Raw genomic sequence first — 24,610 nt, 5'->3', positions numbered from 1 at the left:
TCCTATTTATAAACCTAGTCATACTTAACCTTGAGGGACATACTAAATTGAGTGTTCAGTCTGTCGAATTGCACATACCTCATCTCATGAGGAGGAGAAATAAATACATAGCTAGTTACACAGTTTGATTTTAGAAACATTGGGATGGTCTTCTTCAAGTTCATCTCTTCCCCATTAAACAATTATATCATCTTAGATTCAGAGGAGAGAATTAAGGGATAATTTAAACTATCCTCATTCTATGCATAAGAAAATGGGGGTCTGGAGAGATTTGGTCATTTGCCTAAGTAAACGTTTGGGATTTGGAATCAGATGACCAGGAAAAGAATAATTGCCCTTCCACTTAATAATTAAATGACTTTGGGATAGTTACTTAACACTGGGCCTCAGTTTCCTCCTCTGTAAAATAAAGGGATTAGACTAGATGATTCCCAAGTTCTAAATTTCCATTTCTAAATTTATGATTCCACAAGCTAAAGTTTGTACCTTTCCTTGCATGGGGTAGTAAAAAAGAGAGGACCCAGGACCCTATTTCCAAGCATAATATTCTTTCCACCATACCATCCTATATTTCCAACAATTTGGTATTATAAAACTGGTACCAATAATTAGTACAGACTTGGAGCCTGAAACCAAAATTTTGAATTCCTTACCATGTTGTAATTCCTTACCAGCTGTAGATCATAAAAAAACATGACACTGAGGTCAGAAGATCATAGTTCAAATCTCTTTTCTGATGCTTACTCTCTGTATGACTTTGGGCAAGTCACTTAATCTCCCCATATGTCCCAGTTTTCCCATATGCTTTGGACCAGAAGGTTTGTGGTATCCTTTCCAGCATAAAATCTACTATTAGGCATTCATTCATTTCTCTTAAAGGTGTTATTCTCTGTCTTTCCCTCAGGTATATGGGAAAGGAGATCCTTAAACCATTATTTATCATCTATAGCTTAATGGGAAGTAGTTTATTAGATCCTTTCTAGAAAGTAGGTGCTCTGAGTGGAGACAACATGAGGACACTGGACCAAAGGGAGAGGACAAGAAGGAGAGGAAAGGCAAAAATAAATAAGAAAAGATTAAAGAAAAAAGGGAGTCTAGTGTGAAGAATAAACCATCTCATTCAGAATTTTCAACAAAGTCATCTTGGCTACAGTACTCATTTTAAATCTAAACTTTTACTTTAGAAAGTGATATTGTCTTACTACCACCACAAAATTTCTGCTCCAAAGACTAAATCATGATGGTTTAGAGGTGACTCTGAATTTGAAGAACCCCAGATTCCCAAAAGTTAAGAAAGCAAAGTAGACATTCTAGCAGGTTCTACCATGCTGAATAAGTTTCTGGGACAATCCTAGAAAAAGACAATGGATGCTTGCTAAGTTGTAGCCTAGATAAAGAAGGAGAAATTTATTAGCAGCAGATTGACCATTTAATAATGAATTCTTTGATAAGAACAACCAAAGTCACATGAGTTAGAATTGCAAAGTATCTCAAAGGTTATGTATTATCTGACTCATATCCATGCAAAATCTCTGTTGTAATACCAACAGTCAGGGTAAACTTCAGTAGAGCCCTTTTTCTCCTTTGTACATTTGTGTCGAAAAGAAATGATTCCTGACATCCAGCTCAGGTCTAACGATGTTTGTTTTCAACTTCCACACATTGTTCCTGGTTCTACTCTCTGTGGCCAAAAGAACCCAAGTCAAATCCTCTTTCTACTCAATAGGCCTTGAGATACTTGAAAACAGTTATCATTACCATAATCTTTCTGATTATTCTTTGCTATATTAGTTCTTTATCCATCTTTATCCATCCACTCTTGTCTTCTACAACAGATTACCTCCACTGTCATTCACATTGTCCCAGAAGTATATACAGAGGTCAAAGTAAAGTGGGTTTTAACTTAGAACAATTGTAGCAACTGGGGTAACACAGTTCCCCAAATTCTTCATATTGGAGTTCTCACAAGTTCCCCTTAGGTATGGGGTAACTTTTCCACAGAGATTCTTTAAAGCCTTGAATCAGCCTTTCCTCAATATGTCTAATTCGTTCTCAGTGCTTGGTGTATAAAAACTGCCAGCTGCAATTGCTTACCAGGAGACCAAAGGAAAATGTTCTAATCCTCTAGTCCTCCAAAGCTCATGAGGTCATCTTGTGGCCAAGATTAGAGGTCACATTGAGGAGGAGACCAAGGCTAAGGATGAATCCTCTCCTCTCTTAACCATCCCCTCTTTCAATTTCTAGAGGCTTCTATCACTAAGCTGCTACATGTTGGATTCTTTGATTGTGAACTAGCTTCCTGACTTTATGCAAGTCCCATGAGGCATGACCAAATACGTCAACCAATTCAAACAGACTTCCTGTCACATCTAGTTGTAATGCCTTGATTGAATGGATATTCCCAGGCCTTGTTCACATCTACTTCATATATCTGATTGATTGATTCAATATTTCTCTGCCACAAAGGTGTCAGGGCATACTTTTGTGTCCATTAATTCAAGTGGAATAGGTTGGTTTTATCGATTGACTCAATTGACTCCAATATTTATACCAATGTAACTGGGAGAAGTAAAACTCCAATCTTTTTATGTATAAACAGTGTGTGTATGACTGATTTAATCATCAAATGGATTTTGGTAGCATGTACAAACATTCTGTAATCTAGTTCAGATCTGCTAAACTATACGATGGACAGATTTAGACTTCTGATTGACTTCAGTGCAAGAAATGAGGTAGATTCAAAGGTAATTAACTGCCCAAAGCTAGCTTCTTTGTCTTTCCTGCCTGACTGTACCTGTAAAACCTTGGGTTTTTAGATAGGGAGCTGTCTTGACCTATCCTTTTTCAAGGCTTACATGTAGCCCATGAATATGGGCCTCAGTTCTGTCCTTCTTTGTGTTTATTCTTTCTTGCTTTTAGGTGAAGGAAGTATTAGAGAACTCTACAGCCTTGTGAGCCTTGATGGATTGAGATGACGAGCCACTAGAAATCCAGGAACCACACACCATATTTTGTGGTTACCCAAGATAGTAAGGACCCCCCATCGATCAATGGGAACTAAAAAGGAGCTACACTGAATCATCCTTCATCTGTACCAGATTTGGAAATAAACTTGGTGGGGACAAATGCATTGTAGAAATTGCCTTAAATTCCACTCCATTCTCTTCTCAGCAGTGCAATATCCAAGACAATTCCAAAGAACTCATGATGGAAAAATTATCTCCACACCCAGAGAAAAAGAACTGTGGATTTTGAATGCAGATTGAATCATACTGTTTCTACTTTTTTTAGGTTTTTCCCTTTTGTTCTGATTCTTCTTTCACAACATGATTAATACAGAAATATGTTTAATGTGATTGTACATATATAACCTATGTCAGATTGGTTTCTGTCTTGGAGGGAGCAGAGGGAGGAAGAAAAATTTGGGACTAAATATCTTATGAAAACAAATGTTGAAAACTATTTTACATGTAACTGGAAATAATAGAATACTTTTATGATAAATAGATAGATAGATAGATAGATAGATAGATAGATAGATAGATAGATAAATTCCAGTCCATTCTCCCTGGGAACTGAGAATGTGCCATTTGGTGTTAGGGAAAAATATCTGTAACTTCCATTTTTGCTATAAATTCTCAGAAAAAAATCTTTGTAAAATTTAATTGATTTTAGTTCATTAAATGAAACTGGGATGTTATTCACTGGCTATTCATATTGGGGAAAATATACCAGAATGCTGGGTCTTACATTAGAGAAATACACACCCACCTATCAGGGGTATGTCCAGAATCCTAGGAGTAGCCTTGCTCAGATATTTGATTTTATAAGAATGAGAGATAATATAAGAATGTCCAGACTTTAAATGGACTTCACTAGTTACTGATGCGGGAGACCTTTCTGAATCAACTGTTTATGTAAAATGAAAATCATTGACTTATTAAAGAGAAATCAAAATAAATACTAGATCTGAAGAAAAGGTTAGAAATAAGGAGATACAACATGCATTTAATAATTTTACAACTGGATTTACATTAATAAGGCACATGGGAACTGAATAAAATCAATGAACAGAAAAAAAGTTCACAGAAACCTTGGTAAGAGATTTAATTATAAGAGATCATTCTAAAATCATTTAAGGATAAAACTAGAAGGACAACAGGAAAAACAACATAGAAAAGATCTGTTGAGATTTCTATATCGCACTTTTTTTTCTTCATGGATGATATCACAATAGAAAGACACATGATGGTGGTAAATTGCTAATTTAGAACTGAACAGAAAAATAAATGTCAAATGCATTATTATAGAGTTGTATGACTATAAAGTAGATAGACCTGTTATACAGCAGGAATGCAGATAAGAGATAGATAAAATGCATGTTCCAGTAATATTCATTCAATGTCAACAGGTTTATAGGATTAACTTCCACATATATGGCAGACTTCCTTTGAAGGGTTTGTGGGAAGACATGGACAGGAGTCCTATAGGATGGGAAGGCATGTATAAGTTAAAATATACATCACTGGTGAGAATATTATAGTTATGAGATAACAGATCCACAGAAGTATAAAAAATACAGATGACCTGGGACTGAGATTTAAATGCAAATTTTTAAAATGGTCCTTATCAGGAAAAAAAAAAAAAGCTTTAGGAACTAAGTTTATCTAGTTAGTGAAGAGACAGTATGTGATAATTCAATCTCAGATATATTGTATCAGTGTGTCAGTGTGATAATAAAGTAATTATTGGAATTACATTGAGAAAAAATAAGAGGCTGAGGGTTCTTTTAGAAGGAAATATTTAGGCTAAATACCAGCATAACCTTCCTCATCTTAAAGGATATGAGACTTATTACCAAGGAAACAGGAAGCTGACTTTATTGGAAATGGTCCTGCACAGAAGAAGGAAGGTGAGCTAAATAAATTCTCAAACCTTATAGCTTTATGATTCTGTATCAAAGGAGTCTTCAAGTAGTCTTGTTATGAAAGAGTGTGAAACTCAGGGTTAAGAAAATCACTAATATTACTACAGTGATACATTTTGAAGATACTATGACAAATGTGTCTGAAAACCAATCCATAAAATAACCTGAGATGATTTAATAGTCATGATAGAGATACATTTTCTGTTTTTTAGACTGAATGCCTTTGGAATTAATTTCAGATCTATGTAACCACATAAATCAGTCTCTTAAGTTACTGTATTATTGAAATGTATTTTCCTAAATCCATTCTAACCCAATAAATTATTTTTTCATGCACAATTAACCTTCTATTTTTTTCTATCCAAGTTGACCTTTCAGTCTATTTTTCTTACATGTACACAGAAACTGTTAGATCCAAAGACTAAGAAGTTTGAACTTGGACAGTGGGATGAGGTATCCTTTGGTGAAGAAGATAAATAAGATTGGATTTTGTAGAAATATTACAAATATAATAGCATGGATCAAATGTGAAAACCTTTAGAAAATGTACTTCCCATCTCCAATATGTATTTTAAATTAAAAAGTGTTATTATAAAATCACTTGATTTAAAAAAAAAATTAAAGAACTTTATATAAACTTTAATCAGTAACCCAGATCCAATAATTTTAAAACTATATTCAGGGGGCAGCTAGGTGGAACAGTGGATAGAGCACCAGGCCTGGATTCAGAAGGACCTGAGTTCAAATCCCATCTCAGACACTTGACACTTACTAGCTGTGTGACCCTGGGCAAGTCACTTAACCCTCATTGCCCCACAAAAAAGAAAAACTGTATTCAAATATCAACAAAAGTTTACCATGATAATTTCAAAGTTAATAGATAATAGATCTACATGTCTAGTTTCTTCATTACTATAGGGTTTGTTTTTTTAAATTTTTGGTTGTTTTTTTGGTTTTGTTGTTGTTGTTGTTGTTGTTGTTTTTTGAGGAGGCAATGGAAGGTAGAGAAAGAAAGGTTAAATTTAGCATGGAGTGTAAAAGAAAGGAAGCAACTTCTTACCTGTTCAGATAATTTTTTTCCATTGATGTGAGCCTGCATTACAGCATCATTAACAAGTAAGTGGAAGTTCAGAAGTACATGCTCAATATCATATGTCCCATGTATAGTATCTGAGAGTTCTTCCAGTGATCGTATATATCCCCGCCAATGAGGGTCAATTTCTGCCACATTAGCCAAACAACCTCTTACAACATTAAGGCAGTAGCCCATACATGGCTTACTTAAAGTCAGAGCCTGACAATGGGGACAATATTGCATCTTCAGGAGGGCTTTGCTGCATTCTTTTGAGAACTGCAGATGATCAGTGGTATTGATGACTTCAATGCCTAAATTAAGAGCCTGCAGGAAAGTCCGGCTGGGTAACAACGATCTCCCCATCTGTCCCATTACAATTTTGGGAATGTTTCCAAAGGGGTTAATATCCCGCCTTGCCATTCGAATGCATTCTGAGTATTCCAGTGAAATATCAGTCACACCAGGGTTAATGAGATGATTGTAGACCAAAGGAAACAGAGTGTCAAAGAATCTGTTAACAAATTCATCTGGACTGATGTCGGTGCCAAACACAAAAAGCCCTACATCTGTGAAGAGCTCCTGAACAGAGGCAGCAGCCTCTAAAGCCATGTTCCTATAAGTGTTGCAGAATAAGGTACTTGTGTAATTCTCCGCCTGTTTGATGAGGATTTCAAAGGTCTCTGTAACAAGAAGGGAAAGTAGAGATAAGAAATCTGAATATTCAGGCAATTCATTAATCAACTAATTCATCAAATGTTTATCAAATGCCTACTAGGCTCTTACATGCTCAGCATCATGCATAGAACTGAGGATACACATATGAACGTGAGATAATATCTACCTTCAAGATGCCTACATTCTACTGGAATACAGAAGCTAAAATTTGGATCGTCATCTTTGGTCATGAGAGTAAAGAAATTTCAGACAACAAATCTACCTAAAGCTACTTAATACATCGTTAACTTTCACTCTCATGAGGTATCAATTTAGATTTTAGTGGTTATAATATTCTTTTAAATTGATACACATGCATATATAAATGTAAAGAAATGTGTGAGTTATAGTCAACAGTCTAAAATAAAAACTTCTGTTGCTCAACCAACTTCTGACATACATCAAAATAAGTGGAAATCGGCATTATATGTAATGTAGCTCATGCCTCTAATTAATTCAGCAGTTATTTAATAACCCAATTAATTAAAGATGAAATATCACCAATCATCTAATTTCCTATCATGAAATCCATTATTTATAGAAGATGACTAAAGTAGACATTAATTCTTTCACCTGACTTTTTAATATTTAACTTTCTGAGCCTTTTCATAATGAAAATCAGCAGGCTTATCTATATACAACATTATAAAGGAATACACAGTAATAACAGTAAAGAACCTGTTAGGCCTAATAGGGTAATTATCAGATGAATATATTTAAAGAAGACATTATTTTTCTTTTGCCATTTTTTTTTATTTTCAAGGTACTGCATTTACTTCATTATTTCCCCCTCCTTATTGCCTCCTTCCCACTGTAAAAAACATATTTTTTCTATCTGGAGCAAAAACATTTGTGAGGGAAGAAAGCAGTGGCATAGAGGATAATCTAAACATGAGCACCATTAAGCCCTTTTGAGATAAAAAGTTGAGGTGAGAAAATGGGGGAATAGATCCCTGTAAAAGACACTGGCTATTGTTGTAAGACCCTGGAGATGGTTTCCCAGGGACCATTCTGTTACAACAAGGTTGATGGAGGTAAGGTGATGGCAAGATAAAATGCTGGGAAGATGAATGGTATAGGAATGAAAAAATCTTGTTTCTCTGAATGCTAATAACTGGGGGGCCTTTAAAAGTTATGGCTGTGCCGACAAGTTTCCTCTACTAATCATACCCAAAAGAAAAAGAAATTCATGCTTTAAAAATTCCATTTCCTAAAGCTCAAGCCTTAGTAAGAAGATATGAAGTAATATAAGTAATTATTTTTGCTAAAAGTATACTGTATTGCCATTTAACTATTAAGTGAAAGTTGTAGAGAATAGGAGATCCCATTTTTCTAAGCTCAAACTGAAATGTAATATTGCCTTCAATTATGACTTTCAAAAAGCTTTATTTTTTCCTGAGGAGAGATCTATAGGCTTCATCAGACTATCAAAGGCTTCCATGACACACTAAAAAGGTTAAAAATCCACACTTTAGGCAGATTTGAGGATTCTAGGCCTTCTAAATTGCATGCAGAGTTAATGCCATGAACCTCAAATGTGGCATGATAATCACTACCTTAAAATAAAAGATAGGCATTATCTGTCAAAACATTATTTGAGAAGATTAGAATTATTTTAAAGATTATTTTCATAATTATCTACTCAGTCACAGTCATAGTGTTTCAACAGGGGCAGGCCTCTTTTGAACACTTAAATAAAGAAAAAGATCTATCCTGAAACTGTTGGGAAGGATGAAACTATCAAATTCTTTCTCTCTCCCTCTCCCTCCCTCCCTCCCTCTCTCTCTCTCTCTCTCTCTCTCTCTCTCTCTCTGTTAATGATTGCAACTTCTGAAGCTAGTCACTATTTGGAACTTGACATCATTTTGGTGATCTAGGAGGTGCAAACTGGGGTGTATTTTTTTTCTCACCAGTTCTAAAAAATGTGTAGCAAAAAATATTTTAGTCATTCAAATATAAACCATTCCCTCAAATATGAGGCATACCCTTAAAATGCAAGTCCTTTTAAAGAAATATAAGCTTACATACTTTGGTACTTCAAAGGATCTATGATCTCACCAAACTGAGCGATCTTTCCAATGATACAGAAAACCCATCAACACTTCATCTTGGACCATACTTGTCCATATCTTAAACTAATCTTCTATGGGGGAGCAAGTCAATGTACTAGACTTTCCTCTTGTTTTTGTTCATTTTGTTTTTATATTATTTATTGATCAGTGCAATCCATGAGCTATCCAGCATTATTTTCTCTTGCTACACAAACAAGAATACATGTTATAAGATAGATCTGATATTTAGCTTTGTAATAACTACTCAAAAGGGAAATGTGAAATCAAATGGCTATGTTTGAATCTTAGCTGAACCTTTTACTTTTTGTGTGACCTGTGAGGCATGTGGTCTCTCTGCAACTTAAGGTCTTCATCTATAAAATTAAGATATTGACTAGATGACCTTTGAAATCCTCTCTCGCTTCCTGGTAATATTTTTTTTTTCTTGGTGACATATGGTATAAAGCTTATGTGTGATTCTCTCCCGCTCTTTATATCTCTATTGCCCCTTGGGTGATACACAGGCAATGGTGAGGTACCCAAAGGACAATGATAGATATATCCTGAAAAATAGTACCATAAAACTATAGTACAGAAAACAGCATACTTTGTGAATATTTTTTTCTAAATTTAAATAAATACACATAACATATAAATATGGAGAGAAAGAGAGAGGGGGGGAGGGAAAGAGTGAGAACATAATGTTGGGTTAAAGAAAACCTAAGAAAGTAAGGGGAATTTGGGATAGAAAGCAAACATTGGGGTTTTTGCTTCCTGCCTCCTGACAGAGAGGTGATACACTAAAGATATAAAATGACATGCATATTTTAAACAATAGTGGATTTGGTTTGCTTGACTATCCATATTTGTTGGGGTGAAATGGGGAGAAAATGATAATTTTTATATTAAAAAGGTAATTAAAGATGAACAAGCAAACTTTCCTTGAGAAATCTTTTTGTTATTACGCAGACCAAGAAGGTACTTACTGGTTATGATGAAGTTTGGCATAAATGAGAATTCAGGGAAAGTGTGACACTCTTTAGAATAACACAGTAGTTTCTAAAATATAAAATCAATTACATCAATACAAGAATACAAGTTATAGGATAGAGTTGATATTTAGCTTTGTTTGAATTCTGCCTCAACCTTTTACTGACTATGTGACCTTGGGTGAGGCATGTGGTCTCTCTGCAACATAAGGTCTTCATCTATATGATTAAGCTATTGAGTAGATGACCTCTGAAGTCCTTTCTCACTTTAAATAAATTATACTATGACTTTACATCACTCTTCTTTGCATTCTAAGAACATGTATAAATTTTGAAACATGAATAAATAGCTAGTATGCTATTCCATTTTCTGTTGGGCTACTGACCACATGTGTAGTATGGAAAGTCAAAACCAAAGATCTGAGTTGAAATCAGTCTTATTTTGTACTACTTATCCAATGTTATGCAAATCTCTGTTTCTCTCTGTTTCTTTTGGCATATGAGAGTTTGTTGGAAGGGACGTATTCTCTAAAGCATCTTCTCTTAGCATCTGCTCTAAATTCTTGACCCATGCAAATGTAATGGGGACAATATCTGTTAAAATCAGATATTCAGGTTCTGTTTGAAGCATTTCTAGTCATGGGAAACCAAAGAAGTCCGTGACATTTTAAAAATAGCTATGATTTTTAGTCTCCAATAAATGTTAGCTTAAGTTAGTCTTTCCTCCAAAATATTAGCCCATTTTATTCTATTTTAATATATTTTTCTATAAACTGTTACATTTCTCTAGGTCATATCTTTGATGTAAGAATCAACCAATAACCAATATTTTGAGTCTATAGTGACTTCCAGGAGCCAAGTTGGCAGAGTAAGCTATAAATTGCTATAATTCTCTATATTCAGCATAAAATTGTGCCCCCCCAAATCCTGAAACAGCAAAGCCAGAAAAAAAGATGGGGTGCAACAATATTTTGGCCCAAGAAATTTGGGAGATTAGGAAGAAAGGTTTGTCTCATTCTGGTAAAAGGGGAATGCAGTTCAAGATAGGAAGTTTCCCAGTAAGCCAGCACCAATCCCTACCTCAGTAAACTAAGAGGAGATCCTAATCCCCTGTGTGGTGGAGTAGGGCAGGCAAATGCCTACACCAGGACCCCTGCCCCTCCATGTGCTTCAGCATAGGCAGAAGAACAGGCAGACTCCAGTTCTAAGAAATGCCAAGTGTTTCAGCATAGCCCTGGGCAAACAGCCACCAGTGGTCAGACTGCCACATGCTTCATTGTATCCCCAGGAAAACCCAGAAAGACCCCCTCCCACCAGCCTCTGCACACACCAGACACCAGCACTATGACCCTGATTCAAAACCAGGTAAACTGCCAGACCCATATGGCCTCTAGTAGCACCAGTCACCACCCACCCTACTCCCTCAGGGCAGCACTAAACATGAGGGTCCTCCAATGGCCTCAGAGCAACATGAGTGCAGTACCAGGTAAATAGCCAGGACCTTGAGCCACTGGCACAAGAAGCCTGAGACAGTGTCTCTTTTACCGCAAAAGTAGAGTTCAAATTTAAAAGAAAGGAAAAAGGACAAAAAAGGTAAGCAAAAAACAACAAAAAAGAATCTTACCATAGAAAATTATTATGGTGACAAGGAAGATCAAGACACAAACTGAGAAGAGTATAACAATGTCAAAAGACCTATGGGGAAAACCCCAAAGAAAAACAGGAAGTAGTCTCAAGCCCAGAAAGAATTCATGGAAAAGTTCAAAAAAGAGTTTAAAAATCATACAGGAGAAGAAGAAAAATTGGAAAAAGAAATGAGAGTAATGCAAGAGGATTATGAAAAAAAAAGTGTCTGCAGCTTGGAAAAAGAAAACAACTGCTTAAAAAGTATAATTGGACTATGCCCAAAGGGCCATAGAACTGTGCATACCCTTTGATCCAGCAATAACACTGCAACAAAAAAGACCTATTTGTACAAAATATTTCTAGCAGCTATTTTTTTTGCGGGGCAATGGGGGTTAAGTGACTTGCTCAGGGTCACACAGCTAGTAAGTGTCAAGTGTCTGAAGCCAGATTTGAATTCAGGTCCTCCTGAATCCAGGACCAGTGCTTTACCCACTGTGGCACCTAGCTGTCCCCTATAGCAACTTTTTTGTGGTAGCAAAATGTTGGAAATTCCCTATCAACTGGGGAATGGCTGAACAAACTGTGGTATATGAATGTAATGGAATACTTTTGTGAAATAAGAAAGAATGAACAGGCCAATTTCTGGAGGGGAAAACTTGGAAATACTTATATGAATTGATACAAAGTGAAATTAGCAAAACCAGAAAAAAATTGTATCAGCAACATTGTATTATGATTAACTATGAATGACTCCACTCTTCTCAGAAACACAATGATCCAAGACAAATAAAAAGGACTCATGAAGGAAATTGCTGTCAACATCCAGATAAATAACTGATGGATTCTGAATGTAGATAGAACCATACTTTTGTCACTTACTTTATACTTTTTTTGTGCTCTTTTTCTTTTGATCTGTTTCTTCTTTCATAATTCACAACTATGACTAATATAGAAATATGTTTTACATGATAGCACATGTCTAATCTATATCAAATTGCCTACCATTTTAAGGAGAGGGGAGGGAATGCAGGGAGGGAGAAAAATTGGAATTCAAAACCTTGTCAAAATGAATGCTTAAAATCAATTCGACATATAAATGGGGGAGAGTGTGAAATTCTATTAAAATGCTCAAAAGCAAAAAAGAGGCTATTGGTATAGGAAAAGGGCCTATATGGACAGAAATATTTAAAGCAGTTCTTTTTTGTGGTAGCAAAGAATTGGAAACTGAAGGGATATTTATCAATTGGGAAGTGGCTGAAAAAGTTATAGTATATGAGTGTGATGGAACACTATTGCGCTGTAAGAAATGATGAGGGGTATAGTTTCAGAAAAACTTAAAGACTTGTATGAAGTAATGAAAAGTGAAGTATGCGGAAACTGGGAAACATTGTAAAAGCAATATTATAAAGATAATTAGCTGTGTAACTAATAAAGTTCTTGTGGGGAAGATGGAGATAAATAGATGATAGCACAATTAGACTGGTCTAGAACTTGGTGGAAGTAAGAATTTTAAAAGTATTTAAGTTTAGGGGCAGCTAGGTGTACCAGTGGATAAAGCACTGGCACTGGATGCAGTAGGACCTGAGTTCAAATCTGGCCTCAGACACTTGACATGTTCTAGCTGTGTGACGCTGGGCAAGTCACTTAACCCTCATTGCCCCAAAAAAGAAAGAAAGAAGAAAGTGTGAGAGCTGGAATGACGCCCCTGCTGGGAGGAACATTGTGAGCTTTAGCCTGAGGGGGAGACATGTGACTGTGGTAAGATAATGGAATTTGTCAGACTGATTGAGATAGGCTGCACCTGACCTGTCCTGAGTGACATATGCTGCTGATGGCAGCAGGAGAAACCACTCTCCACAGGCAGTTTGAAGGACCTCCCCTTTTGGGGGAGGGAAAGTAAATGCTCGCTGAGGGGAGCTCAGTCTTTTTCCTAAGTCACTTTCTTTCTGGTGGTGCGAGCTGCAGGAGCAGACCAAAAATGAGGTTCTTTCTTAGCAGTTTTGTCTTGTGAGCCCTGGCTGTTTTCCATTGAAGCTATGGACCCCAGATGGTGAGTTAACATATGAGCCCTACTCTTCTGAATCAGCTGAACTGGAAGAGAGTTTGACGATTGTATAGACTTAGGTTAGAGTTAAGGGGATTATCCATATTTCTTTTTCCCTATTCCCTTGTCCTTGATTTTATTAATTTCATGTTTGCTGTTTATATTATTCCCATTAATAAAACCTGATTCGTTTGTGGAAAAGAGGCTGTTAGGCTCCTTTCTAATTGGCCTGGGAGAAATATCTAAAAAGGCAGTTCGAAGGGGAGCGAGCTTTGGACCTAGACATCCCTCATTATTTCCGGGACCCCAATAATACAGTAAGCCACTCAATTAACTTTCCCTATATTAAATTTGGCCCCCATATGACTTTAGTGTCTGGAAGCTGGCTGGCCGGCACCCAGGAATTTGTCTCTGTAGAACCACCTGTTAGACTTGTCGAACAGAGCCATCAGCCAATTAGCTTGGAGCTGTGTGTGTGAGGATGGCCCTTTTTCCTGTTGGAGGCTTCTGGGATGAAGAAGGGTTTAGGCTCTCCTTCTTTTGCCGGGACTTCTTGTAGAGTGGAGCAGAGATGCTGGCTCCCTTAGATAGATAGATGAGGGCATCTTGGCCCCTTTCTCTCTCCTCACCAAATTCTTATGCTCCTTAATAAATGCTTAAAAGTCTAAACTCTTGCTAAAGCTTCTAATTTATTGGTGACCACTTATTAGATTTTTAGACAGTCTAGCTAGAATTTTAGCCACCTCACAGATAGCGCCTTTCCAAAAGAAAGAAGGAAAGAAAGAAGGAAAGAAAGAAGAAAAGAAAGAAGAAAAGAAAGAAAAAGAAAAGTATTTAAGTTCAATGTCAATGTGGCGTGATGTTTCCAGAGAAGTACCTCAGGGATCTGTGTTCAGACCTGTATTGCTTAACATTTTATCAGTACTCAAGTAGGGACATAGATGACATGAGCATATAAATTTGCAGGTGTAATCAAGCTAGGAAGTATAACTAACTGGATGATCCAGCCAGGATATGAAAGTGTCCTGTTAAGCTAGATTCTATTTTAGCTTCTAGAACATTGCATTGAATCTTATATGATGACATTCAATAAAGATAAGTATGAAGTCTTGCATTTAGGTATGAAGAAATCAACTCTATATGATGGGAAGGATATGGATAGATGGTAGTTATTCTGAAACAATATTTTGAGATTTTATTAGATTGAAAACAAGCTTAATAAGAGTCAGTGTGTGATGTGGCATCTTTATAAATTTAATCTATCTCCCCCAGCACCTAAAAAATTAAACTGAGTTGTAAATGTCAGTTTGCAGATAGTAATAAACCAGAGAATGTTCTGAGAAGGGGAACTAGAAAGGCAAAGGATTCCAATCCATGTCATAGAAGAATTGGTTGGATGAAATATGAGAGTAAAACTAAAGACTTAAGGATGACTCCTTGCTTTAGAGCCTCAGTGACTAGAAGGATTGTGGAGCATGAGAAATTTACTTTATACTACTAGAAACTAAAAGGGATAGCCATGAATACAGAAGAAAGACACTACCATTTAACTTTCCTTTTTAATCTCTTAAAACAAAAGGAACAGTCAGGTCGTCAATAAGCATTTATCAAGTACCTGCTAAATGCCAAATATTGTACTAAATTTGGGGGATACAAAGAAAGGTAGAAGACAGTCCATGCTCTCAAGAAACCGATGGTCTAATTGGTCAATTTAAATAATATTTATTTAAATACTTTATACATAAAGCAAAATATCATAATCCCTATCATCACCACGGCTGCAGGCTTACCATTACCACTACTCATCTCTAGTTCCCAATGCACCTGTTCAGGGACATCTTATTTTCCCTCTGAACACTCTAACTTAGCCAGAAATCAAGGTCTTTAAATAAAACATAGATAAAATAAAGTCAGATGGTGCACCCTTACACTGTGAAATTGAACAAATTGCAAAATCAACTGAAGATTCTTCTAGCTCTTTGAGAGAGAGAGAGAGAGAGAGAGAGAGATGTTCCATCCATCCTCATGGAGATCTTGTCATCATTTAAAGATAAGAGATATTTCAATAGGTAATGTTAGTGAAATAATGATGTTATAGTAACATCTTTAGCATGACATAGACAGGAATTTTATGACCATTTTCATTTTTTATTGTTGCTTTCAAATAGATGGATACTATGTTACAATATGCCTGTTAAAATTTAAGGGCACACAATATTAAAACTAAATGCTGAGATTGTATACCAATAAAAGAATAAATCACAAAGACTATAAATAATCAATAGATTGTACAATGCATTTCTCAACTGAAGAGTAGTTTTCCAGGTTGAATTAACATTTCTCTGTCCTGCAAATCCAGAGGGCATTCAACAAAGAATGTCAGCAAATGATTTATGACTTCCTTGTCCTTTTGTAGATAGTTTATACCAAAAACTCATTTGTCCCATTTGTCCCATTGCATAGAGAAGCTTTATTCTTTTGAGAATTAGTTACCTACTGCATTTTCTCCTGGTGTCCTTTTAGATTTAGAGTTATTTTTTTAGGTTTGAATAATTTTTAATCATAAAAACATTTTATTATTTTCTGGTTACATTTAGAGATAATTTTCAACATTTGTTTTTTTATAAGATTTCTAGTTTTAAATTTTTCTTCCTCCCTTCCCTCCCTCTCCCCTCTCCAAGACAGCAAACAATCTGATATAGGTTATATATGTACAATCACATATATTAGTGATTTTATGAAAGAAGAATCAGAGCAAAAAGGAAAAACCTCAAAAAAGGAAAACAAAAAAAAAAAAGGAAGAGAAATAGTGTGGTTCAATCTCCGCCTAGATAGCACCATTCTTTTTTTTTCTGGATTTGGACAGCATTTTTCATCATGAGTCCTTTGGGACTATCTTGGACCACTGTATTGCTGAGAAGAGTCAAGTCTATCACAGTTGATCAACACACAATGTTGTTGATATGGTGTACAATGTTTTCCCGGTTCTGCTCTTCTCAGTTAGCATCAGTAAGTCCTTCCAGGTTTCTCTGAAATCTGCCTGCTCATTGTTTCTTACAGCACAATAGTATTCAATTACATTCACATACCACAATTTGTTCAGCCATTCCTCAACTGATGGGCATCCCCTGAATTTCCAATTCCTTGCCACCACAAAAAGAGCCGCTACAAATATTTTTGTACATGTGGGTCCTTTTCCCTTTGTTATGATCTCTTTGGGGAAAAGACCTAATAGTGGTATTGCTGGGTTAAAGGGTATGCACAGAATTATAGCCCTTTGGGCATAGTCCCAAATTGCTCTCCAGAAAGGTTGGATCAGTTCACAGCTCCAGCAACAATGCATTAGTGTTCCAATTTTTCTACAGCTTTTCCAACATTTATTATTTTCCATTTTTTTCATATTAGCCAATCTGATAGATGTGATATGGTACCTTAGAGTTGTTTTAAATTGCATTTCTCTAATCAATAGTGATTTAGAGCATTTTTTCATATGACAATAGATAGCTTTGATTTCTTCATCAGAAAACTGCCTCTTCATATCCTTTGACCATTTCTCAATTGGGAAATGACTTGAATTCTTATAATTTTGATTTAGTTCCTGATATATTTTAGAAATGAGGCCTTTATCAGAAGTACTGGCTATAAAAATTGTTTCCCAGCTTTCTGCCTCCCTTCTAATTTGGTATGCATTGCTTCTGTTTGTACAAAACCATTTTAATTTAATATAATCAAAATCACCCATTTTGTATTTCATAATATTTTCTGTCTCTCATTTGGTCATAAACTGTTCTCCTTTCCATAAATCTGAGAGGTAAACTATTCTTTCCTCTTCTAATTTACCTATGGCATCACCTTTTATGTCTAAATCATGTACCCATTTTGACCCTATTTTAGTATAAGGTATAAGAGGTTAGTCTATACCTAGTGTCTGCCATACTCTCTTCCAGTTTTCTCAGCAGTTTTTGTCAAATACTGAGTTCCTATCCCAGAAGCTAGAGTCTTTGGGTTTATCAAACAGTACATTACTAAAGTTATTTACTACTGTGTCTCCTGTGCCTAGTCTATTACATTGATCCACCACTCTATTTCTTAACCAGTACCAAGTAGTTTTGATGACTGATGCTTTATAGTAAAGCTTCAGATTTGGTACAGATAGCCCACCTTCCTGTGCATTTTTTTCAATGTTTCCCTTGATATTCTTGACCTTTTGTTTTTCCAGATGTATTTTGTTATTATTTTTTCTAGCTCTATAGAATAGTTTTTAGGTAGTCTGATTTGTATGGCACAGAATAAGTAAATTAATTTAGGTAGAATTTTCATTTTTGTTATATTAGCTTGGCCTATCCATGAGCAACTGATATTTTTCCAATTATTTATATCTGACTTGATTTGTGTGAAAAGTGTTTTGTAATTGTGTTCATAGAGTTCCTAGGTTTGTCTTGGCAAGTATACTCCCAAGTATTTTATATTATCTACTGTAATTTTAAGTGGAATTTCTCTTTCAAACTCTTGCTGCTGGACTTTGTTGGACATGTATAGAAATGCTGATGATTTATGTGTATTTATTTTACATCCTGCAACTTTGCTAAAGTTATTAGTTGTTTCAAGTAGTTTTTTAGTTGATTCTCTGGGATTCTCTAAGTATACCATCATATCATCTGTAAGGAATGATAGTTTTATTTCCTCCTTGCCTATTCTAATTCCTTTAATTCCTTTTTCTTCTCTGATTGCTAAAGCTATTATTTCTAGTACAATATTAAATAATAGAAGTGATAATGTACACCCCTGTTTCATCCCTGATCTTATTGGGAATGCTTCTAACTTATCCCCATTAAATATAATGTTTGCTGATGGTTTTAGATAGATACTGCTTATTATTTTATGGAAAGCTCCACCTATTCCTATGATCTCTAGTGTTTTTATTAGAAATGAGTGCTGTATTTTGTCAAAAGCTTTCTCTGCATCTATTGAGATAATCATATGATTTTTGTTAGTTTTCTTATTGATATGGTTGCTTATGTTGATAGTTTTCCTAATGTTGAACCAGACCTGCACTCCTGGTATAAATCTCACCTGGTCATAGTGTATTGTCTTGGTGATCATTTGCTATAATCTCCTTGCTAATATCTTATTTAAGATTTTTGCATCAATATTCATTAGAGAAATTTGTCTACAATTTTCTTTCTCTATTTTGGCTCTAAAGTTAAATTTTTTAAATGAAAAATTGTAATGATATTCACTAATGTTGCTCTGAACCAAGGAATAATTCCTGAATTATTTTAATAAAAACACAATGAGAAATCCTTGTGACCAGTTGCAAGTCATGATTTCACTGAGCTTCTCTGAAGCTGTTAGTATTTAAATTATCAGTTTCCATTTCAGGCTGCTGCCACAATGAGCAACACTGGCCCTTGATAGACTCCATGAAATAAGTAAATGCTTTCTTAATTGTATCCTAGCTAGTTCCAGTCTCCCTACCAAAGCAGAATGACAGTTACTGACAAAGTATGAGGAAACTTTTCTCTCTATCCTTTTAAAGACTACACTGTGCAATTTATAATCTTACTCTTCAGGAATGAGTCATCTGTACAAAATAAATGGTGTTAGGGCAATCAATCTATAACCCAACTCTTTAATGTAGTGATCATTAATACAGCTAAGACAGCCCCTGACAGTCTGACAGGACACCATTATGTGGCAAAATAATCTTTCATGTTGGCTGGGGGGGGGTCCCCCCATATAGCACTGAGGATGCCTTTTTTTGATTCATCCATTTAGTGCTGGTGACTTTTTGTAATTTTAGAGCATCTGAAAACCAACAGGGTCTTGTATTTAACTATTGTTGCAAGAAACAAACCTGCTCCCCAAATGTCTAGAGATCAGATAACACACATTAAAACAGCCAGCTCTTCTAATTGCTTCTGACTTGGGGTAAGATAACTGTATTTGAAAAGGAATCTTCCTGTGTTCCCAAGATAAACAATTTCATAGTTTATTAAAGAAGAATGAACAATTTAGTAATTCTAAAGAAGTTTTAGTTCTGTCTTTACCTAATTCAGTCCAACCACTATTTTTGTTTTCTTTGGTTTGGTTGTTTTTTGTTTTGTTTTGTTTTGTTTTGTTTTTGCGGGGCAATGAGAGCTAAGTGATTTGCCCAGGGTCACACAGCTAGTAAGTGTCAAGTGTCTGAGGCCGCATTTGAACTCCAGTCCTCCTGCATCCAGGGCCAGTGCTTTATCCATTGTGTCACCGAGCTGCCCCCTCAACCACTATTTATTACAGATTTTCTGTGGGCTGAGTTTTAATTCTTCTAGGTACTGTGAGAGATAAAAAGTTAGGAGATGATTTCTATTCTCATAAAGCTTATAGTTAAGGTTTTGTTTTGTTTTTTAAATAGAATATTAATTTGATGAAATTTTTCATACCCATTACCTCATTTTTTACAACAACCCTATAAAAATGTATTATTATCCTCATTTTGCAGATTAGGAAAATAAAGCTCAGAGAAATTAAATTATTAACTCAAGGCCACATCACTAATAAATGGTATAGAGAACTTTTAAAATTCCAAATCCAATGTTTCTTTCACCCCACTAATGTTTTAACTTTATCTATTAAATATTTTGAATATATATCCCCTTCCTAATATTTTCCAGTGCTCTATTTCAATTAGTACCTTTCTTGCCCCCAACCACATTATCTTAACATATAAAAGTCTATATTTTATCAGTAAAAAAGAATGATAAATTTGCAATCAGAAGACAGGAGTTTCAGAATTCCACTACTTAAAGACTAAATAACTTTGGACAAGTTACTTGAACTCTGCAGTCCTCAGTTTCCTCATTTTTAAAAAGAGGGAAATGACTTTTAAGCAAATAATTTATTATTCATTTGTCCTTTCCTGGATTGTTGATGCTTAAAATTCTGTTTTCCCCTCTGCATAGAAGAGTTGTTGTATGAAGAAGCTATAATTCTATGCTGTATGTTTCATTATATCTTATCACATTTTCTTCTTCAATTACATTTCATAAACATTTAATAAATGTTTTCTATGTACAAAGATAGTGGAGACACATTTCCTATCCTTGTAAAATGTGTAATTTAGTAAGGGATAAATGGCACATATGCAAATAATGATAACACAAAATATAAGTACAATATATTATGTGTCATCTGAGGAAGAAAAACTCACTTCTCACTGATAGGATTAAGGAAAGCTTTATAGATGAGATGACATTGACATCTGTACTACATATTGCTGGATGAATAGGATACAAAAGACAGAAATGGAAGTGAAGGTCATTTCGTTTGTTGACAGTGGTGTGAATGACAGTGTGAGGGTCAGAAAACAAATATACACAGTGGATGGAAAAGATACTGGTATGGTAGAGCCCAGAGCAATTTCAAAGAGCACATGACCTAGAGATTGTCTCTGAGAAGTATGTGGTCTTCATCCAAGCTGGTGGTGAGCCTCTCCCACTCATCTTTGCTTATTTTCTTTTTTTGTTTTGTTTTAAATAAAAGTATTTTTATTATTTTCCAGTTACATGTAGAAATAGTTTTCAACATTTGTTTATATAAGATTTCCAAATTCAAATTTTTCTCCCTCCCCTAGACAGCAGGCAATCTGATGTAGGTTATATATACATAATAACATTAAACATATTTCTGCATTAGTCATTTTATATGAGAAGAATCAGAGCACAAAGGAAAAACCTCAAATCAGAAAACCAACAGCACCAAAACCAAAAGAAATAGTATGGTCCAATCGGCATTCCATATTCCACAGTTCCTTTTTTTTTCCTGGATTTGGAGAGCCTTTTCCATCATGAGTCCTTTGGAACTTTCTTGTTCCATTGGATTGGTGAGAAGAATCTAGTCTATCACAGTTGATCAACGCATAATGTTGATGATATTGTGTATAATGCTCATCTCACTCATCATCAGTTCACGCAAGTCCTTCCAGGTTTCTCTGAACTCCACCTGCTCATCATTTCTTACAGCACAATAGAATTCCATTACATTCATATACCACAACTTGTTCAGCCATTTCCCAAATGATGGACATCCCCTCAATTTCCAATTCCTTGCCACCACAAAAAGAATAGCTATAAATATTTTTGTATATTGTGGGTCCTTTTGCCTTTTTTATGATCTCTTTGGGGAAAAGACCCAAAAGTGCAGCTTTACTTATTTTCACACAGTCCATCATCAAGCCTGTAATTGTAGCCTTTCCACCTCAATAGGACTTCTCTGAGGGGCAGCTAGGTGGCACAGTGGATAAAGCACCGCTCTTGGATTCAGGAGGACCTGAGTTCAAATCTGTCCTCAGACACTTGACCCTTACTAGCTGTGTGACTCTGGGCAAGTCACTTAACCCTCATTGCCCCCCCCCAAAAGTGTTTCCTGGATTTCTCTGAGCTTATACTTTGCTAGCATAGCCTTCAAAAATTCACAGTCACCTTCACACCATGAATAAGACTTCAATGGGGACAAAGAGGAAAGCATCACACAAATGTGAGTTATGAAAAATGTAAAACAGTATTGAAATTCTTGCCTCTGCTGGTTCTTTTCCTAAAATTTATCTTATTTCCTCTAGTGAGCAAATAACAAATACTCCCCTCTTTTCTCTTTCTTTGTCTCTCTCTGTCTCTCTGTCTCTGTCTATCTGTCTGTCTCTCTGCCTGCCCCTCCCTTTCTCCCTCTCTCCCTCTCCCTCCCCCCACCTTTCTCTCTCTCTCTTCAATTCCCTCAGGTTTATCAGATTGAGAACTGGAAGGACTTCCATGGTTATTTGCTCTAATCCCCTTCATTTTACAATTATGGAAACTGAAAATTTCTAAACATCAAATGACTCAACCAACATCACATGCATAGTAAATTGTGGAGCCAATATTCGAAGTCAGGTCCTTTGATTCCAAATCGAGAGTTATTTCTATCATACTACATTACCTCCCATTTATGCTATTGAATTTAACTATAATTATGCTGCCTATGATAAAGGGTGTTTGTGCAGATCAAATAAGATAATGTATGTTAAATGTTCTGTAAGTGCTGTTATTATTTCCTGCAATCTCTTTAAGCATGTTTAATATTTAACTGACCAACTTCTTCCTGAAATTGGTATCTTTCCATCTTTCTTGTATTTTTCTTAATGGCACCACAGTTCTCTCAGTTACTTAAATACTCTAGCATTATGTAGTAATAAGATTACTTGACTTGAGGTCAGATGACCTGCCTTCAATTACTGAGGATGGTATGTCCCAGCTGTGTTGCATCAGGCAACTCATAACACCTGTCTGGGCTTATCTACATCATTTATAAAATGGAAGAAATGATACTTACACTACTTCACAGAGTTGTTGTAAACCCTTTTTAAAAGAACTGTTTAAATTTAAACAATTATCAGAGTTAACTTTCACTACTAAACACTGTTGTCTCTTCAAAAATGTTTGCCCCTCCCATTCTATTTGTACTGGCAGACCTTAGACCAAACCCACATCAACCTCCAGGTGATTAATGAAATGGGTTTCTGCAAATCTTTTTCAATACTAAGCTATACAATGTTACTAAAATGATCTTTCCATTATGCTTCAATCATATACCCTGCACCCCTTAAAACCATACGAGAACTCAAAATTGTCAGGAAGATCCTGTCCATAGCTTGGCTGATATTGCTACCTTTGGCATTTCATTATAGTTGTTCTAATAACCCTCCATATGATACCCAGGTGATAGGAAAGCCCTATAAATTATGCAGCATATTTCAGTTCAATTTTAGATGAGCCAATTGATAGGGCATCCACATCCTCCCAGCTCTCACCATTAGAGAAGGATTTCATAAATTATTTAAATCTTCCTCTCTTTTTCTTTCCCAGTTCATCCTACTTCTATTAGTTATTTTGTACAAACTATTTCTACTAGTTATACTACAAAAATTACCAATGACCTAAAAATTTCTTTTCCAAATGTTTGTACTCTTGTTATTTGTAGGTGTTTTATTTTTCTTTGTTCAGTTCTTTCAGGTTTTCTCCTGGCAGAATATCCCTTTAGACTGTTGACCATTCTTATTGCTGTTAATTTCCTTTTTTGTCATTTTCTGAGGGCATTTTGGTTTAGTTTGTTTTTGTTTTATTTAGAACTAGTGATTTATAGAATGAGTCTCATAATATCTCCCTGGTCTCATGATTTCTGGCATGTTTGGCTGCCAAATGGTATTATAATAAGAAGGCTAATTTGCTTGTCTCTATTGCCTCTTTAATGATGAATAAATATTCCAGTTGGACACAAACTAAAAATTCTTTAACTCATATTTCATGCTCAGTAGCATTTGAGAAATTTAACACTTCTGGAAACCAATAGCTAACTTAAAATAAGAGACATAAATACCATGGTTCTATCCTACTCTGGTTCTCTCCTGGTCTCTATAATATCCCAGCATGTAGCTTAGAGGTCAGGGAAATAATAAGCCATGTAAGATCTAGGGTTGAAAAGTGGTGGGCCCCAGAGAAATTCACCAGTTTCAAAACACTTCAGGTGATCTTTTTACATACAGACTGGAGGTGGATAGAGGAAAGATTTCTAGGTTTTCATATGGGAAGGTTTATTTGCTCAATGGTGGTGCCTTTGTGCCCAAAATAAGATGACCCATATAGAATGATTCCAAGTGGATCAGAACCTCCAAAATTGGCTTCCCAATTCTGGTTCATCTTATGTTTCAGAAATGTGAAACAAAATCCAATGGTACCTGGAACTATCAGCCTGGGAAAGATAGATATAGCTGAGGCATCACAATAGTAATTAGCTAGGAGCCTGAGCAGCCACAAGACAATATAAAAGGAATTAGGACCCTAGTGAATAGGGAAATTAGGAGGTCCTAAAAAGAACTTAACCTATCTCATCATCTTTCCCAGGGCTGGATCTGGTTAGAATGGTTCATGGTGTTATAACCTGCTACCTGCTGCCAGGCATTCTCTTCTCTAAGGATTTGGAATTGGGGGGCGGGGGGAAGTCAGCTAGATTGATTCATATTGATACCTCTGAAGTTGGATATGATACACAGATTAATTATCATTTATTCCTCCAACATACACACACAAACACACATTCATGTGTATATATGTACATATATATCCATATACACACATGTATATGGATTGATCTACAGTACATGTATATTATATA

At 35.6% G+C, this 24,610-nt stretch overlaps 1 protein-coding gene across 1 annotated transcript in view; it reads right to left on the bottom strand.

The window, feature by feature from the left end:
- The window catches only part of GPC5 (glypican 5), a 693,474-nt gene that overhangs the window by 250,208 nt on the left and 418,656 nt on the right, over window positions 1–24,610 (bottom strand). Inside the window, exon 3 of the mRNA XM_043993388.1 lies at window positions 5,988–6,682. Coding sequence (XP_043849323.1) covers window positions 5,988–6,682 — 695 coding nt within the window. The remainder of the gene's footprint in view (window positions 1–5,987; window positions 6,683–24,610) is intronic.

Source organism: Dromiciops gliroides, chromosome 3, assembly GCF_019393635.1.
Source record: "Dromiciops gliroides isolate mDroGli1 chromosome 3, mDroGli1.pri, whole genome shotgun sequence".
Classification (NCBI taxonomy): Eukaryota; Metazoa; Chordata; class Mammalia; order Microbiotheria; family Microbiotheriidae; genus Dromiciops; species Dromiciops gliroides.
This window is presented reverse-complemented; position numbering and strand designations above follow the sequence as displayed.